Raw genomic sequence first — 20,219 nt, forward strand, 5'->3', positions numbered from 1 at the left:
CACTATTCAGAAAAGTAGATTTTAGGGTTACCAATTCAATTTGAATGGGAAATGTAAGAATGATTTAATGGTAAAGGAGTCATTTAGTGAGGACAGTGGCTGATTCCTCCTGATTGAAAAGTAGAAGTAACAGCAGCAATGGAAGCTGCCTATCTTCTGGCTCAGGTTAAAAAGCAGCAGCAGCAGGAGGGATTGCTGTGGCTTTCTCTACACTACACAGAAGGTTGAAGTAAGATACACATATTACATTGTGGTTCCGTGCCTTCCACACAGTGGGAGGCTGATGGGAGCAAACACACTCCCGTTGGCTTTCGTTACTCTGTAAGGAGCAGCAGTACCATTGCTGACAGGGATGCCCTTTGAGTTCAGTCTAGCATGCCTATACTAGACCCATTAAATCAAACCCCAGAATATCGACCATGGTAGCAATAAATACCATTTAATTCAGGAAAGTCTTGTGGTTATGGTGCTAGCTTGGGACTGTGGAGACTGGAAGCCTGTCTTCACGTACAGCGCTAGCCCAGGATAGCTACACCATTATAGTGCTTTAGTGAAGATACTACTACGCCAATGGGAGGGCTTCTCTTATTGGGGTAGTTTATCATACCCCTGGGCAATATTGTTACACCAATATAAGTCTGCAGTGTAGACCTGGCCTGAGAGCCAACTTTGCTTTGCCTCAGACTTTGTGACATCGTGGTAGAATAATTTACTCTGAGCCGCTGTTCTCCAATTGTGAAATGAAGATAAAAGTATCTTCCTACTTCACAAGGGTAGAATTGTGAGAATAAAAGCATTATAGATCAGAAGACCTATACCATGATAATAGGGACAAGTGAGCACCTAAAATAAGAAAGAATAAAGATAAACTGCTTAAAGAGAGTCATATTTACTTCAATAATACATCACTGCATTTCACGGGATAAGTACGGAATGTTGTATGCCACCAACTTTTAATACTGCAGTTTTGTAAAATATACAGTCAAATATTGTGTGCCACAAGCAATCAAATTGTTAAACATTGACAGCAATTTACTACAGGGAACACAAGTCATGAAAATATGTTTAAGCATTTTTAATTCTCAGTATTTTAGTACTGCTAGTAATTATTTCCAGTAATATATCATACAGTGGTTAGCTATTTTTACTATATCTTTTAGCATCTTTTGTGCAGTATTTTGCCATACTCCTTAATCCCATAAGTGTTGAAGTGCTGCATATTAAGTACATTTTAGACAGCAGTTTGTAAGCACTATAAATATTCATCAAGAACATATTTATCACAGAACTGCCATTTGCACAAGTTTACAAAACAAAATTGTTTTGCTAATGTAAGACTGCATACCTAAACCACCAATCACATAGATGTTAATAGCCACAGTTTTTAAACTAGTTAATTCACATATTGAAGCACAAAGTTTATCACAGGTACTGTATTTAAAATTTACAAGAAATTTTTAATGACCTGAACAGAAAAAAAGCACAATATAAAACTCACTACAGTAACTTCTGTCCAACAGTATCCCCTAATTATACAGTTAAAGGAAGAGTGGATTTTGTTAATGAAATATTTTCTTAGTATTGGAGAATTTAGGAGTAGTATCATCATTATGTTCTTTTGCTTCTATAAATATGCTAGTAAACTATGACTCACTTACAAATGTTGCAAAACTAGCATAATTTGTTTGCTGATAAGCCAATAAGTGCAGGTATGTATGGTGTCTCACTTCCAATATCTCTCTAACATTTTGATACATTTCATTTTTGATGAATGTACACAACTTTTATATAAGAAGTCATGTTATAAAAGATACTGTGAATTTTCAGGAATATTACCATTTCTTTAGCATATGTAAGTGCTGCTAAAGAAATCAGTTATTTTAAATTGTTTCAAGATACCAAAAATAGCACATTTTATGCAAATACTGTGAACTTCAGAAAACCATAGAAACAGGATCAGCTGCATGTCTACAGTATCCTATGCAAAAAGATGTAGCCTCCACTGACTTCAAAGCAGCATCACGTGTGGTGTTTACAGTTTCTGAGGGAGGGAAGAATGATGATTTAGAGCACGCAGAAGGCTGACAAACAGTATCATTTAGTTCTGTGGGTTGCTGCTCTCCTGCTTTCTCTGCTGAAGGCAAGCATTTGAAAATATAGCAGCTAGCAGAAACTGGGGAAATGGTGCCTAAAGCACACCCCAAAAGACATTGCACATTTGCTCATTTCCTCACCCAGATCTCTATAGAGCACAAGAAACTTTTTTGGGAGGACTGACACCATGATGAGATCGTGGGAGAGAATATAACAGATACATTGCTCTCCATTGTGGAAGCCTCTTTTTAAAAAAATCAAAGCAAAAAAGATGAAAAATTGAATGTATTTTTAATGAATAGAAAGACTTTTTTGTAATATCAGTAGTTTCTAATTTCTGGGGGGAGGGAACCTTTAAAAGGGATGAATAAATGAAGTTGAACACTAAATAGCTGTGTCACAAAAGTTAATTAATGCATGAGGTCTTGTTGGTATTTTGAAAGTAACTATTTTAGTTTGTGCCTTAAATTTAAATATAATTAAGCCATACAAATCTCTGTAACCTCTCATACAAGTTACTTTCTAAATAGTACCTGTCCACATTCAACATTCTGATTAAACTTTGACTGATCTTTGGTAATCACTTATAAATATCAGTTACCAAACAGTAAAAAGGGAATGGAAGGGTCTAACAGCTGGAAGTCTCTTGAATATTTTGAAATTCCTCTGAGGAGAACACAAATAAAAGTGCTTCAAACAAAAAACTAATTTCCAAGAGTGTTATACATTCTATTAGGATTATTAACTAATCCATTCAATATGACTATACCTAAATTTATAGTAATTGTGGACAACTCTTTTATGCGCTACCAAATATACACATTCAAAATTTGTACACAAAACAGTGGTTGTTATGAACAGAATTAAGATTCAGTGCATATGACAATGAATTATTGCACACAGAATAACCTCAATGCCCAATTATTCTTTTGGATGCACCTAGTAGCAAACCTAAAATCTCTTGTATTTTAGCATGTCTACCTTTCTGTAAAATCTTGTGTTGGTGACACTGTGTGTGTCAACGAGGCAAAAGGATCTGCAGGAGATATGGTGTGGATTGTTCTTGATGGTATAGGAGGTGCAGGTGGTCTTCTTGATGGCAGCGTACAGAAGGAATCAGTAGAATTCCAGTCATTATCCAAGGAAAAGTCTGAACCAGGAAATATATTTGGTTCAGTGCCCACTAAATCTGGAAAACCAGTACGTTTCCTGGAACTGACTCTTTTGAATTCTGTAACATGATCAGAGGACGTCTTTAGTTTTATACGAAAATCTTCCTCTTCCTCAAATGTTACCCATCCTTTTGGTTTTGCATTTTCTACCACTAAAGATTTATTTTGCAAACAAAAATTGTCCTCAAAAGCACTGACAGAGAATGTAGGCTTGCCTTTATTAGGATTTGGAGGATTTAGAGAAGGGAGAGGGCTATAAGCAGCAGGTCCTTCTATTAAAAGCTGTGAAGTTACTTCAGGTTCTTGGATTTCAGTTCTAAATGGATTTCCAGCATTAATAGTTCTTTCAGTGAAAGGATTTGTGCTGTTCAGTTTGGTAACCAATGAATTTGGAGAGCTGCGGATATGTTCCTGGGATTTGCTATAGGCTGGAACAGGAGGCATTGCTGACGTGCAATTTACAGTATTCAAAATGTTAACATTGCTTTGTGCTGCAGAAGGCAACCAAATCATCTCCTTTTGGTTTAAAGTTGGAACAGGTGATGTTCGAACAGATGTCTGAACCTTTGATGCAGCAAGCAGATTAAATGACAGATCTTCAAAAGGGTCATTGTTTAACTGTGTTTCAAGTTTAATGCCATTGACTCCATTTGCTTTAGTCTGTAAAGAAAACAAGGTGTTCAGTAATAGCACTGCAGTTTGGCTTTTAAGATCCTGACTTTTTTCATTTCTTATTGTTTCGGTACCAAGAATAGAATTTTTGGGACTTACACAGAACCCTCATTGCAGTTTAATTTATACAGTGTACACATAGTAATGATGATTATTTGTTTTCTAGGCAACATTCTTTTAAAAATCCCATTTGCTAAGTGCACAAAGACAAATACTTCCATAGCTATTATAAATATGAAAATGTTTCTCTTATTTACTAATACAAGTTGAATACATTTCATGCAACTATCTGAATCGAAGCACTACTGTACACCACATTTAATAAATAATAATTACTCTTTAGCAAGAACTGGGGGCAAATATGGCATATTCTTAACAACTGACAGCATAGAAAATGTGTTAAGTGCATTGGAGTTATTGTTCACTCAATTTATAAAATGGGTCAATATTTAAGTATCACAATGAATGAAAAATTAATTAATGTATATTTTACTTAGAAAGACTAAGTTAAGGCACTTGTTACTCTGCATATGAATTGATGATCACCAGCCTTTCAACACCACCCGAAAATTCATTTTAAAATTACAAAATATCATTGTTTAGAATATGACCAACGAAAATTTCTCCATACAACTCCCTCATCTTTTAAAAACTTACAAAAAATTCTGCTTTTATAATTTCCTTGGGTGACCAAGTGTCTACAATATAATTTTGACATTCTCTAACAGTATCTAAAAAAGTTCCAAATATAAGATTTGTTAAATTAATCATTTTGCTTATTATTGATAGTTTTATGCTCCATAATCAACTAAAGTGAAGGAATTATGTTTAAGGTAAAATCTGTGTCAAGATTCTCAAATTCATAAGCAATGAATGAATTAGGTTTTACCCATGAAAGCTCATAATATAATATATTTGTTAGTCTCTAAGTGCTACAGGATTGCTCATTGTTTATAAGATAAATGCAAGTCAACTAGTCTGCTTGAGTCCCCTGTTGAGTAGGCAAGTAATTTCAATGTATGCTGCCCAAAAACTACTACGACACCACAATTACTCTTTCATTTTAACTAGAAATATTTAAACAATATTTGGCCTGATAGGTCTTCAAAACAAAGTCTTTTCTTTCACCGACTCTCACATAAGGACTGAATTTTATATATTGAGGCAAGGAGTATATTTTACTTCCAAGGAAAACAGCTACTTTACTGCTTGAACTTTGAAAAGGTAAAATCTGGTCTCATGAAGAAACTTTCAGAAAGCTGCATTGAGCCTAAATTTGAGGTAATGGTACATATTACTTCTAAGATCTATTTTGTTTTACAAAATAAATGAGTTATGTAAAGCTTTAATTGATTTATAAAAACGATGAAATCAAATTTTCACTCCAGTGCTAACAAAGAAGAGACTCCTTCTGTCAATATTCATCTACTAAGAAAGGAAAAAGCAAACTTTATGGCATGATAGTTATTTTAGTAATGTGGACAAGTGGTTTTTAATATGGATGAGGCTGCAGATGTATGAAGCAAAAGAAGAATCATACATCTTTTCTGCTAGAGGAGATGGAGATCACATATAAGATTGGTAAGTAGTTAGGTACCTGTTACCCTGATGGTTGCTCCTGCTTGTGAAAGGAAGAAAAAAAAAGACATCAAAGGAAAAAATTAGAGGGAAAATACAAGGTACCTCACCATCAACCCCAATAATCCTTATTATCCAAAATATTTTAAATACTATAGTACATGTGATGAAAAATATGTCTGACGTTATGTATACAACAGATAGAAGAAAAGAGTATCAGTGGATTTAAATATCCTGTATATACAATTTTAAAATTTTGATCAAGTAGAACTACAGCTGGAGCACAGGATTTCATAAATTTGATCACAAAATACTACCTGGTTAACTGAAGCCAGATATTACTTTATATTAGCACATGGTATACCATAATCTACAATTATTCTGAAAGATATTTTTCCAATCACTTGTAAATTGGCTGCAAATTCTAACTATGGATCAATGTAAACACTAAGGTCCTAATCCTGAAAAAGAAAACTGTTGGTGCTGAGGTCCATCCATGTAGTTCATTTTGTAAGAGAAGGCTTATAACATTCAAATCTCTCACTCGATCAGAAAATGACATTTTATACTTAAAATGATCAGTTGTACTTTAGTTTTAAATGTACTTTATATTACAACATTTTGATTACCCTTATAGTTCTAGAACCCATATAATGAATATTTTTACAGTAATTTACTTAAAGGCAACCAGAGTTGTAAGCAGCACTGCTGCCACGGTGGGTGGGGAGGGGGCAAGCAAAAAGGACAGTTGCTCCGGGGCCTATTTAAGGGGTTTGGGGATCCAGACTGCCACCACTCTTTGAATTGCTGCAGGAGCCCTGGGTGGCACTGAGGGCCGGCTGTGGGAGGCTAGCTCTTAGCAGGGCCCCTTCAAACCCACTACTTCCGTGAGAATGGAGCTGTCCCCCCGCCCACCACCACTGCCCAGGGCTAGTTGAAGTCTGTAGCCAGCTTTGGTTGTATTTTTTTCAGATGCACAAATATCCAAGTGTCTGTAATCAGAGGATGGAATCTAGACCCATAAACTTTCAAAAGACTTGTACTTAATATTTTCAATCCAAAATTTGTACACATAACAGCATTCAATGTTACTGAATTAAATTTTTCAAATTATTTTAATGGACTGTATATTTTAATGAATGCCATGAAGCAAACAGAATAAATGTACTTGAGTTAAAATTAGACTCATCAGTCCCACCTTGAAATGAATTGGCTCCAGAAGGAAACTAAGTATGTGTGTGCAAGATTTAAATAGATGCTTTTTCTTAAGCTATCTCTGTGAAGTTGCCCATTTGGTAAGCTATGGATTTGTGGTTTTGTGAAATGCATTCAGTTTTGGAAAACACTTTTTCATATTCATATTAAGGTATACGGTTACAATTCTACTGTTGTATGACAAGATGCAAGAACGAGCATGTTATATTTTAGGTTACTGTATCAAAATTAAAAATACTTAAGACATTTAAAAAATAATATTCAGGGTTTACATCTTCAGTATATATGGACACTACAGGATTACCGAATGTAAGTACTTCCAGGCTGTACTGTTTGTTCTCCTGCTGTGATTAGATATTAGAAGTTTAACCATGAATGGCACTTTTTTTGCTTTGGGGGCTTCCCTGTGATCTGTCACGTTAAGTCATGATAGGCTGTGTTAAGGTACAACACTAAAATATCGAATTGCACACTCACTTGCTGTTGTGAAGTAACAGATTCTGAAGGCAAGGTGTGCGATGATCTGCTCCGGGGAGGTGGTTGCGGCGGTGCTTCCAAATTCTGTGGAGGTATGGTCTGAGATGTAGGCAATGTCATTGGTATAAGAGGCTCTTGCATTTTTTGAACAGATGGTGGCTGAACAGTGGGTTGAAGAGGAACCATAATCTGAGGCTTCAGAGGTTCAGGAAGCAAAGATGACCCTACAAATACATTTACAAGGCATTTTATTAGAAACATATTCTGGATCTCTACTCCATAAATACAATTAATAAAATAGGCATATCTAGATAACGAAGGTCGAACAAAATGTATGCATTTTCTGAACAGTACATACTTAAAACAATTTTGTCACCTTAGGATGGAGGCTGAAGGTGGTCCCTTTAAAAGTCAAGTGGTCATGTGCTCCTACATCACTTAGGTGCTTTTGAAAATCCCAAGACAACACTAGTGATATAGCCATCATGAGCACCAGCCCACCACAGTACACAATTTGTTAATATTCCACTTCATACATTAAAAATTACTAGCAAAATACAACTCAGGTAGGAGATACTACTATTTCCAGTGCAAAATGAGGCAGCCCATTTTGTAAGTTGTTTTCCTCTAAAAGCACATTATACTTGAGGCTCCATGATCTGCACTGGCAACTGGCTTACTTCTAAGTGAAGTTTAAGGCACTGGCTGCTGACTTCAATTATTTCCCACATTATGAGGAACTGCTAAACATTATTACATGGCAGAGTCTTCCTTTTTATGTCAAACTGAAGGTTTTTCCAGCTGGGAGCAAGTCAAAGGTAAAGGTGGGTCAGGCTTGGCTAAGGTAATAAGGCAGCCAACCTACATTTGCCATTTAACAGTATACTACATTTCTTTTTCTTCTAAAGTGTAGTATTACCTCTTGAAGGTTCAGCTGGCTTAGCTTGGGTTTCAGGTGTTGGCCTCCCCACAGATAGACGGACATGGCTTTGTGGTGCACTAATAACTCCAGCTCGGGGTGGAACAGTCTGAAATAATAATGGGTAAAAATAAAATAATGTAGCTATATTTCTGGAAGTGAAGTGATCTTCTGCAGAATGACTGGCTGTGTTCTTTTGTATTGCAGAAGTGCCAAGGGCCCCCAGTCATAGACAAGAAACCCTACTGTTCTCAGAATGGTACAAACATGAAAAAAAAAAAAGGACAGTCTTTTACCCAGTGAAGCTGGAATCACATAGATGGTTTAAAATTTCTGTTCTGCAGTCTCAAAGAAATGGAGGTTACTCACCTTGTTCAGTAACTGGAGTTCTTTGAGATGGTGTCCCTGTGGATGCTCCACACTGGGTCTCGGAGCTGTCTCAGTCCCTGGATCAGAGATTTTCAAGCAGTCTCTGTGGGGACTGTGCATGGGCAGCGCAAACCAGTGTGTGCTTTCCAGTAGGCACTGTGTCCTCCAGTTACTTCTTTACCCCAGAGGCCTTAGGGGTCCGCAGCAGAGGGGAGAAGAGCGGGTTGTGGCGCATCCAAGGGGACACTAAGGGGACACTATCTGAAAGAACTCCAGTTACTGCACAAGGTGAGTAAACTCTGCTGCTTCTTCAAGAGGTCTCAATGGATGCTCCACGCTGGGTGATTAGCAAACAGTATCGGCATGTGGAGGCTGGGGCTTCAGAATATTGCAGAAGGCTGATGATAGAACTGCAAAGTCCAGAGTGGTGTCATGCCCATAGGAAAACGCGTAGTGCTTAGCATAAGTAAGTTGAGACATCCAGGTGGCTGCCTTGCAAATGTCTGAAAGCGGGACACTGTGTAGGTATGCATGGTGGAGGATATAGCACTAGTGGAATTAGCCATCAAAAGTTAAGGGTGGTTGTGGGCCCTTAAGGGTGTAATGGTGATCCATTTGGACAATCTCTGTTTCGATATGGGTTGCCCTTTAACCGGTTCGTTAAATGCTAAGATGAGCCAAGAGGATTGCCTCAAGGGTTCGGTTCTCCGCAAATAGAAACTTAGTGCATACCTGGTTCATGGAAGCCTCAAATGCATTGGCATGTGGTTTCAGAAAGAATACAGGTAAGTTCAGTGACTCATTTATACGAAACGAGGCGGCCACCTTAGGGAATTATTTTAGTTGCGTACGGCGGGTGAATATTATGAAAGGTGAGTCGGCCATGAGAGCCGCCATATCACCAATGCGGTGGGCCAATGTTAGGGCCACCAACAAAGCAACTACCTTCCATAGAGAGGTGTGCCAAAGAGCAAGATGCAAGATGCTGGAAGGGTGGTGGTCTGATGAGAGCTCATAGTACCAGACCCAGGTCCCAGGATGGTACGGGTTATGAGACGTCACAATATAGGAGACACAGCCCTTTAAGGAGCCTCTTGATTGTGGGGTGAGTAAAGATGGACCAACCCTCAATTTTGCGATGAAAGGCCATAATGGCCGCTAGTTGAACTTTAATAGTGCTGAACGAGAGCGATGACTGTTTCATAACGAGGAGGTAGTCCAAGATGAGCATCAGGGGCACTGATATCCTTTGGAAGTGCACCATACTGAAAAGCGTTTACATTTATATGTGTAGGAGGAGCACATGGAATCGTCACGACTGTGAATGATGAGAATTGTGCATATCTTCTCAGAAGCAACTGTCTAGGAAGGAGTACTGCAGAAAGGGATCTAGGGGTCATAGTGGACCACAAGCTGAACATGAGTCAGCAGTGTGGTGCTGTTGCAAAAAAAACCAAACATGAATCTGGGATGCATTAACAGGTGTATTGTGAGCAAGACATGAGAAGTCATTCTTCCGCTCTACTCTGCACTAGTTAGGCCTCAGTTGGGAGTACTGGGTCCAGTTCTGGGCACTGCATTTCAAGAAAGATATGGAGATATTGGAGAGGGCCCAGAGAAGAGCAACAAGAATGACTAAAGGTCTAGAGAACATGATCTATGAAGGAAGGCTGAAAGAATTGGGTTTGTTTAGTTTAGAAGAGAGAAGATTGAGGGAGGACATGATAGCAGTTTTCAGGTATCTAAAAGGGTGTCATAAGGAGGAGGGAGAAAACTTGTTCATCTTGTCCTCTGAGGATAGAACAAGAAGCAATGGGCTTAAACTGCAGCAAGGGAGGTTTAGGTTGGACATTAGGAAAAAGTTCCTAACTGTCAGGGTAATCAAACACTGGAATAAATTGCTCAGGGAGGTTGTGGAATCTCCATCTCTGGAGATATTTAAGAGTAGATTAGATAAATGTCTATCAGGGATGGTCTAGACAGTATTTGGTCCTACCGTGAGGGCAGGGGACTGGACTTGGTGACATCTCGAGGTCCCTTCCAGTCCTAGTATTCTATGATTCTATGTAAAAGAAAAGTTAAAAAAAAAACGATTAAACTCACTAAACAACACTAACAATAAGAACAAACTAACTACAACTCTCTAAACTACTGCAGAATTGTCAAAAAGCAAGGAACTGCGGAGCTTCATCTCAGGCCAAGGGTGGTTAAGAAGACACTGGAGGGTGCAGGCCACGCATGCGCGGTGCCTATTAGAAGGCATGCACCGGTTGGTGCTACGCATGTGTGGCCCCCATAAACACTGCTTCAAAATCTCCGATCCAGGCACCACGATGGCACCAAGGCCCAGCATGGAGCATCCACGGGGACCTCTCTAAGAAGAATGTATGTTCATGTCCACAGTGGAAGAAGTAGTAGTTATGTTAGAATTGGTAAATTTCCAACAAAAATTTGGTGGACTTGTTTACAACTCAGAGGTCATTTCTATACTGAAGCAAAAGAGTACTACTGCAGGAGGGAAGTGAAGAATCACCATTTTCCAGAATCTAAGATACTTTAGGATGGGAAAGTCATAATAGGCCATTGTTGTAAGTGTCATTTATACAATTCTATAAGTTTATGGAGCCCTTTACAAAGTCCAGTTATAATGCATTCCATGCCCCGAAAACCTGTGATGTGCAGTACAGTACTAAGCTGACATGAGACTTATTCTTTAGAACCCATGTTCACAAATCTTACAGGGGATGCAGTGTCTCCAAGCAAGATGGAGACAAAAATTCATTCTGGCTTAATCAAAGAGCAGCAGAACATATGTTGGATATCCTCCTTTTCTGAGGAACTCACAGAGCACAGCACTGAAGGAGAAATATGAAACTATTTCCAAAGAAGAATTTAATTTGAATGAACACACACACATGCCTATAAACTGTGTGGTATGTCTCCATGCTGCCTGAATAGATACCAGAAGAAAACAAATGATCCTGTAAAGCAAATGTTTTCTGTCCAATTTATCCATATTTGCCAATCCTACTGTGAGATTTAACAGAAATGAGAAAGGCCCATGTATGTTTTTGGAACAAAACTTATATGCATAATTCCTCATACTTTGTCTTAAAACAAAACAAGTGGCCTTGATCTGACCAAATACACTTACACAGATTTAAAAGGCAATGTTTAATGTTTAACAAAAATCCACACCCAAAGGTAGTTTTAAGGAATAAATTTGGTCAGAATAAAACCTATCCAAAGAAACATGTCCACTTCTTTTTCTTTGGATATTTAGGATGATAGTTTCAAGATCTATAAATGAAGTTGTTTTCCTTAGTAAACCTATACAGGCTCCTCTGAATCAGAACAGAGTAGAAATAACGGCTGACGCAGTCCTGTAGACTCAGGGCACGTCTAGACTGCAGGGCAAAAGTCAAATTAAGATACACAACTTCAGCCACATAAACTGATGTAGCTGAAGTCAAAATACCTTAATTCGGCTTTTGGTGCTGTCTACGCAGCAGGAGGTCAAAGGAAGAACACTCTTTCTTCGACTTCCCTTACTCCTCGTGAAATGAGGGTTACAAGAGTTGGAGTAAGAAGTCCTCCTGGTCAACATTATTTCAAAATGGCAGCTTGCTGTGTAGATGCACATTTTGTTATTTCGAAATAATGTCCGTTATTCTGAAATAACACTGCTGTGTAGATGTACCCTCAGTGTTCATGGAAGGAGCAATTAGGACACTAGCTGTCTCTAATTTTGAAAGTCTTCTAGCAGAAGTATCTGCTGCCAGAAAGGCTGGTAAGGAAAGGAAAATAAGGAAATTGAGCTCTGAGATTTGAATGATTAGCGGGTTAGGGTTCTAAAAACCAATTAGTTTTGGACTGAAGTTTAGATGTTGTTTTTAAGAAACCCTTCACATATGAAAAGGAAGGGATGAGATTTGGTTTGATTTACTGAATTATGCCAACAATTGCCAAGATGTGGACCTTTGAGGGATTGGCTTTTTTCCCCCAAAATTTCTTTTATTGAAAAAATGGTTCATTTAAACTGAACAAATCAGATCAAAATCAATGCTTTGTAGCATAGGAACAGGAATTACTGGTGGAATCTTTGCTGGATGTCAGCCAGTTTTAACAACTTCTTTGAAGTATCTCTTTTTATTTAGTACTGGCAAGTCTCATGTCAACTCCAGAAAAGGGAAGCAAGGGATAGGACAGGAAAAAAGATTATTCCCATGTCTCAAACAGCATTGAAGGAGAAATATGAAACTATTCCAAAAAGGAATTTAATTTGAAGGAACACACATGTCTATAAATAGTGTGTGGTATGATGGTCACTTCTGGTGGAATAATGAAGGCCAGATTATTGAAAAATTACACTAAAATCCTGGCACTAGAAATTCAGTCAGATCTGAGGCAACAGAAATGCTATTTCAGTAATAGAGGTACAAGAACAACTGCAGATTTGAAATAATCTCTGCTTTCTTTTTGTAGGGTGTTTGCTTTCTTACTTGTTAAGGAGGTATGAAGGTGGTCCATAATGAGGTACATTTCTGGTTTTGTGGAGGATAGTGGACTCAGATTCAACCTTATGGCTTGTAAGGACTTTGCCTCAATGGCTTCTCCTCAATGCAATTGCCTAGCTGCAGACCAGGAGGAAATCAAGCCATGTAGATTTCTGAAGAGATCTCAGAACTAATCGCCACTTTCCTAGAAGGTGGGGATCTGACCCAATTGCAATGGCTGTGGAGGAATGGTGTTCCTAACCTCTGTTTGCCAGAAGCTGGGAATGGATGACAGGAGATGGATCACTTGATTGCCTTATCTGTTCATTCACTCTGGGGAGGCATTGGACACTGTTGGAACTCAAGACACTGGGTTGGATGGACCTTTGATCTGATCCAGCATGATCATTCTTATATTCTCAAGAGCGAACTTGGTGGCAGGTTATTGAGTTCATGTGCTGTATTGATAATGGAAAACTTTGGAGCTAAAGAAGAGAGTTATCCTGTTTATAGTAAAGGCAAAAATCTCCTTCAGTACCTCTCAAGAGGACATGTATGAAGGCTAAAGTCATGTCCGAGGTACCCTCTAAGTTTTTTCATCCTTGGGCGGAATAAGTTTTGTTATGTGCCCGAGGAATGGGCAGATGTGCACCACCAACAGAAACATGCGATACACTGAGCAGCTGTGGGCGCTCTGCTAATCAGCTGGGTGGCCGCCCAAATGCTCAGCTTATAGGAACACTGGTCATGTCTACATAGTAGGGTAATGCGCACTACAGGGGTGTGATTTCTAGAAGTACACAAACATACAGAATCTTAACTGGTCTTTGTAAACTCTGCAGGCATGCACTAATAGTTCTCTAGCACTCTTTAGCATAGCGCTGTTTCAAGTATTACTAACAAAAATTCCTTAATGAACACGAGCAGAGTCTACAAGAGCCAATTAATGCACAACATGCAGTGCTTTCGAAGTCTTCCTCCCACAGTGTGCATCATTTTGGGAGCTGAACTAAGGGGACCACTGCTGAAGTGCCCCAGAGAAGGGAGACAACATTCTCTAATAGCCAGCGAATGCCCATGGAGTCAATTCAGAAATTTAAGTACATTTTCAATGTTTCTGCCTCTTTAAAAAAAAAAAGATGGATAGCTGTAAGTATCTAAGAATCTGCGAAGATGGACCTTAACTACACAGCCAAGAAGTAATTGGTCTGGATATGGCCCCCTCCTCATCAGTTCACCAGGAAATATCATGTACTGGCAGACACTGATACAGATAAAACCCATCTTAACCATAAATCTCCAAGCATTTTGTAAATGCACTTTCTGTGCGTGGAATTCCCTAAAATTTCATGTAGAAAACCAAAATATAGCTTACATTATTTTTATTTTTAAAAATATTTCATAATATCTAGCCTAAATTCGGTTTAACAAGTTGATTCCATAGCTTCTTTCTTTCACAAATTGATGGACACTCAATGCCTCAAACACACAAAATTATTCTATACAGAATAGGGTACTCTTATTTCCAGTTTCCTCTGAATCTGCTATTGTGGTTACAACGAAGAACCAACTGAAAGAGCTAATATCACCTAAGCAATAGGACACTTGCATGAAAAGCAGGAGCTCTAATAAACAAACATTTTACACCTCAGTAAAAATACAAGTTTGAATGCCTACCGGTCTGGCTGCACTATATCCCACAGTTCCTGTGCTCATGACTCCAGCTGCAGGCGGAGGCTGACTACGAACTGTAAAAAGCCATTAGAGACCACTGATTAAAGATGTATTTCTAAATTGAAATTTTCTATAATATAATTAATGCAAAATATTTATCTATATTACCCAATTTATGTTTTTATTTTGTGTTCCAGAACTTTTTTTTTTTTAAACTCTGAAGCATGAAGAAAAATTAGTCACAAATGAAATTTTCTTTGACAGATCAGGTGCAAACTGATATTATGCAATAATGGTATGTTATCACTAACAGAAATGGGAACAATAGAATTGCATTAGTGATGAAAAATACGTTTGAGAGAGTACTTTTTTTTGCAGATATTGCCTATGTTACTAATATTAGGATTAAGACTGCCCCTATGACTATACAGTATAGCATATTCTAGGCACTATGGTCTTCAAAAAGGATGATTTTAGGAAGAGAAACTGATTCAAAAACATGATCTCAAAGTCTGTCTATAATTGTACATTATTCAGTGAGTTAAAGAACTTATGTACAGGTTCCTGGCTCTAACTTCCTGTTATTGGATACAACATTTTGATAATTAGGTCAACATTTGAATGATGATTCTGATGATCAGCCTTGAATGCAGCACTCAAATCATGAAGTGCAAGATATGTTAAAAAAATCTAGCTGACACAAACTTACAACTCAATGCCTCCACAAAGAAAGAAGGTCTCAATGTCAGCTGCGGTAACCTTAAATATGCCCAATAATGGGGGCATCTAATCACAAGACAGGCAGCTCTTAATTAGTTAAGTTGCTCTAATTGGCAGATATTTTTTCTCTCAGAGGTTATGTCTATAGTAGCTCTTTTGTCAGTATAACTTATGTTGCTCAGGCCTGTGAAACCTCCACCCCAGAAACATAAATTTACTGAAGTGCTGGTTGGTGAGAGATATTCTCCCACTGACATAGCTACCTCCACTCATTGGCCGCGATTTAACTTTGTGGACAGGAAAGGTATCTGTGCTGATAGGAGAGCGACTACACGGCAGATTTTACAATGGCACAGCTGCGCTGCTACAAGCTCTCTAGAATAGACATGACCTTATGGTATATCTACATTAGAGCTGGAGGGTCAATTTCTAGTTTGAGTAGACATTCCCATGCTAGCCACAATTAAGCTAGCATCTTAAAGATTGAGAGCAGCCATGGCAATGCTAGCTGTCTCAAGCATGATCCCATTTGAGACAACAAGTGTGTACTCAGAGTGGCTAGCCCTTTCTACCACAGCAACATACTGTTTTCAGTGTGCTAAAATATTTTAGTGGAAATTACTCCCTTGAAAGTACATATGACATTCAGTTCTGTTTAAAAGAAAAAAAATCTTGCCAGTCACAGATAAAATAAAGAATATTTCTATAGTCAAAATCTCCTTCCTATCAGATACCTATGAGCACTTAAAGATTTCACCTTTACCCAGCCCTGCACATATATACGCATCATGCTGACTTATTTAAAACAATTATGAGATTAAATCTTGAGAATTTTCATTACTACAATTTAATTTTTTATTTTATCTTTCATGAGTGAATTTTGATTTATGTTTCACAACGTAAAGTTGCAAACAACTAACAAATGCAACTAATTAAATATAAGAAAGTTTGGAAAAATATATTATAGAAGGATAAAAGTTTAGGAGTTATACAACAAACTGACAGATATAAACAGCAAGAGTATCTTCAAGTAGTGGAGAAACTAATGTCATAAAAGTATTAATTTGAAGATTCATTTCTACCATGCAAAAATCATAATGTTACCTTCTATTTCTCTCCTAGCTACCCCAGGACTGGGAGGAGCGCCAAGACCTTTTCAGAGAAAGAAGAGAAGCTGTATATTGCATAAGAAAAGCAATAGACTGAAAAGAGGCAGAAACATACAGGCTGCAACAAACAAAAGAGCTTTCACATTTAAGCAATTTTTAAATGGCCTAACCATACTGCACTCTTACCACTTGCAGCAGCACAAAAAAACCACACTAACTGGAAATAACTCAACAATTCAGTTACTGTTTACAACTATTACATGGTTTCAATTCTACATTTTCAATGAAGAGAATTTAATTTTCTGCTATATTCAATGCCTAAAAAAATTAAGGCACAATTACAGTTGATTGGCAGGGCCTTACATTCTTCCAAAATATCTTAATTATATTATATTGCTATAATTATGTGGGAGTAATTATACCATAAGTCACTTTTACTTTGGAATAAAATATCCACACAAGGGATTGCCCTGCATAACAATAGTTGTACACCACATAGTTCTGCCATTCAATTTCTCTATGTGGAGGAGCCAAATGCTTCATCCCAGGCTGCCCTAAGCAGACATGAAGAACGGCATGTGCTATTTACCCAGTATATGGTTTCCTTCAAAACTGTATACTTTCATTCATTTGCATGCACATCAACTGCCCTGTTTTAAGGACAACTATATCTTGCAATTGGTTCCTACTGCTCCCACTAAAATATGAGGAGAGGTATGGCTGAGTCCAAAGGCATGAGGGATTCTTGTTTCTGTTCTGAGTTTTGTGGATTGTGAAAATAGAGGACATAATATTCTCTTGCTATTGAGCATTTGTAGCTGTCTGGTGGTGCGTAACACTGCACTAAAAGACAGATCCAAGTGCTGGTGATATTTCAGAGGTAATCCTTAGGATATGAACCAAGGAAGGGATGATAACATACAATATCTATAGAGTGGTTTGTGCAGAGTAAATATTATATTATTGCCTAATTCTTATATAGTCTTCTTCCATCAGCAGATCTCTGTGGCCACATGGAGGCTAAGCAGAGCCAGCTAGTAGAGGCAGAGTGGTGGTAGAGAGGACATAATTGGGGAGCATAAAGAGGCTTCCTGGGAACGCCTAACAGCCACTCAGCTACCAATTTTTTCCTTCCCTTTTCCCCTCCACATTTTTAGCAAGGGAAGATGGTAAGCAGTGACTGATGGGGTGTGAACACATCTACCAGTTGGAGGCAACAAAGAGGAAGAGTGGAGGGAAGTCCCAGGCTCCATACTCTACTTCAAAGCCTAGCGCAGCGGGAGGGATTCTGCACAATTTTCCTCATGCAGAGGAATGATTTGACTCATTCATCTACTTGAGTGTTCTTTCCCTCTTGCCCCAATGTTTACCTCAGCACCTACTGTGGAATACAAAATTTCAAAACAGTCTCTCCATGCATGTGAGCTTTAGAACAATCTGAATATTAAAACAAGGTCCTCATTGAGAGGTTGTGTCTGAAAAACCTTTGAGCTAAACTCCAAATTTACAACTAGTATTCCCCTGACTCTTGTTGTGGCATACAATATATTCACAGATTTTAAAACACTGAAAATTCAAAGATCATACTGTGGGGAACACCTGGATCAAATTATCTCAACTTCCACCACTAATTCTACCTGACTAACATGGTACAACAATATTATGGTGGCAATAGTGCTGGTTACACCAGGATTTCTATTTTAACAGTAGTGAAAAGGTCCACAAAAATTCTGTCTTTCGGATTACAGTATCACTTTTCGCTGCTTATTGTTGTTTGTGCACCACTTGATATTTTTTATAGCAGCGCGCGTGTGTGAAAATGCCATTTGATATTTTCTTTGACTGTCTTAGAAAGGGCCTTGCGACTGAAGTTATTTTAGTGAATCACATTTCCTTCAGAGCCCTTTTTCCCAGGAACACAACCATTTTAAGGAGTGAAACTGATAGGTATAATCCATTGGTTTGTATATACTGAATGAATTGCTATTGATAAAATGCTGAAATGTGTTGTATTTATTTTTCATAATAAACAAATTATTGTTTTGATTAAGGACAATATTCCAGTGCCATCTTAGTTAATGTCCACTTTCTTCTAGTCCATTGCAGAGAGTTGTCAGTTTTAAAGCTTATTTAAGTATATTCCTTAAATAACTATTTTATCCAGTGTGAAAATTATTCTCCCTATCTCGTTCTACTCCAGTTACCAGACTGGCTGCCCCCACAATCTCTTCATTACATACTTGCCCCCAGTGTGAGCCTACAGGTACAGTAGCAATCCCAATATACTTCAGAAATAACACTGAGAGCACTCCTAGCATAGCATAGCAATATCAGATACAGCTAAATTATGGAGGCTCCAGTCCCTATTCTATAGGGAAGGCTGAGTCGAGTTTCACACTTAAGTGTAACCATTTTGTATTATTTGAAGAACACAGTATATCCTCTCCAAAGTACAGCACTTACTCTTGTGTACTGAATGAATTTTCTGAAACTTTTCAAATTTTTCACTCAAATTAAGTTTTACTTGCAAAATGCTCCTTTCAGAAATTTAGTATACTATAAGACATTTTTTAATTAATAGCATTTTTGTCATTTTTCTTCATTATTGAAAAATTCTTCTTAGTAAAGGATGCATACTTTTTGTTTTGAACAGAATTCCAGAAAGAATTACCAGTTTTCTAACTGCTTGCCATGTCTTAATTCATCAAAATAACCTTAACTCTCCCCCAGAGACACAACAGAAGGGGGGGAGAGAGGGGAGGAAATGTATCCACAAGTGATCTGGTGCTCTTTAAAGACTAACAAATTTGTTAGTCTTTAAAGTGCCACCTGACTCCTTGATGTTTTTGTTGACACAGACTAACACGACTACCCTTCTGAAAATGGACTGGGTCTCCCAACCAGTTTAACCTGATCTCAGAGTACAAACATTATGCACTGATTTTCACTATCTGGTTATTTCATGATATCACCTCGGGTGGAGTACAGGTTGCTTGCGTATATAAACTGTATCTCCTACCTTAGTTATTTGTATTTCTTTTAAGGTAAACTAACTCCATATTAACAACAGTTTTTACACTAACAACAACTTTTAGTCCTTCATACAGTTAAACAAATATTTTCTGTATAGAACTTGGTATTGCTAAAACAAAAAATATTACACAATGCTGACAAGTCACAATCATTAACTTTCTTCTTCATATTCTGTAAAAAAAAATGATTTGCTTTGTTTCTAAATCATAAATACATATGGCACTACAAAATGTGTAAACTTAATCCTGAACTCAGAGGTGCTGGAACAATTTGTTAAGGCGATTGCTGAGAAACTTTGAACCGAACTATACATGATGAAAACTACTTCAAGCCAGGGGGAGCAGCAACACTCCCAGTTCCAGCACTGATGCCTGAACTCCAAAAAAAGTGAAAACGAATTATATTATGATTTTAAGGTATCCAATGAAAATCAGCTTGAGCCACCAAGCTATATGAGAATATCCAAAAGCTGAAAACAAAAACAACCCCCTACTCCTGAGTTCTAGCCTATTCCTAAAACAGATACAAGATAGGATTACAATATGGGAAAGTTTAGAGTCTCACTAGGAGTCTTCCAAATGCACAGGGTCATAAGGAGTGCCACAGACCCTAAAAAGGTGAAGTGTCTGAGATAAAAGTTAAAAGCCAACATTTTATGGGCAAAAGTATTAAATAAAAGGTCTATGTTCAA

The 20,219-nt window shown here is 37.8% G+C and overlaps 1 protein-coding gene across 13 annotated transcripts in view; it reads right to left on the reverse strand.

The window, feature by feature from the left end:
* Positions 1-923: 923 nt before the first annotated feature.
* Positions 924-20,219, reverse strand: part of SYNJ1 (synaptojanin 1) — a 98,613-nt gene continuing 79,317 nt past the window's right edge. For 3 of the 13 annotated variants that reach the window (XM_075910819.2, XM_075910811.2, XM_006126042.5), the window contains 6 exons: positions 16,491-16,538; positions 14,670-14,740; positions 10,493-10,558; positions 8,128-8,236; positions 7,209-7,432; positions 924-3,926 (listed from right to left, as the gene is read on the reverse strand). In XM_075910819.2, the coding sequence (XP_075766934.2) occupies positions 3,072-3,926; positions 7,209-7,432; positions 8,128-8,236; positions 10,493-10,558; positions 14,670-14,740; positions 16,491-16,538 (1,373 nt within the window). In that variant the 3' untranslated portion in view covers positions 924-3,071. Of the gene's footprint in view, positions 5,560-7,208; positions 7,433-8,127; positions 8,237-10,492; positions 10,559-14,669; positions 14,741-16,490; positions 16,539-20,219 lie in introns of all 13 variants that reach the window. The other 10 variants (XM_075910881.2, XM_075910827.2, XM_075910838.2 and 7 more) reach the window with 8 other exon arrangements.

The sequence above is a fragment of the Pelodiscus sinensis genome, chromosome 1 (assembly GCF_052426305.1).
Source record: "Pelodiscus sinensis isolate ZL-2025 chromosome 1, ASM5242630v1, whole genome shotgun sequence".
NCBI classification, from domain to species: domain Eukaryota; kingdom Metazoa; phylum Chordata; order Testudines; family Trionychidae; genus Pelodiscus; species Pelodiscus sinensis.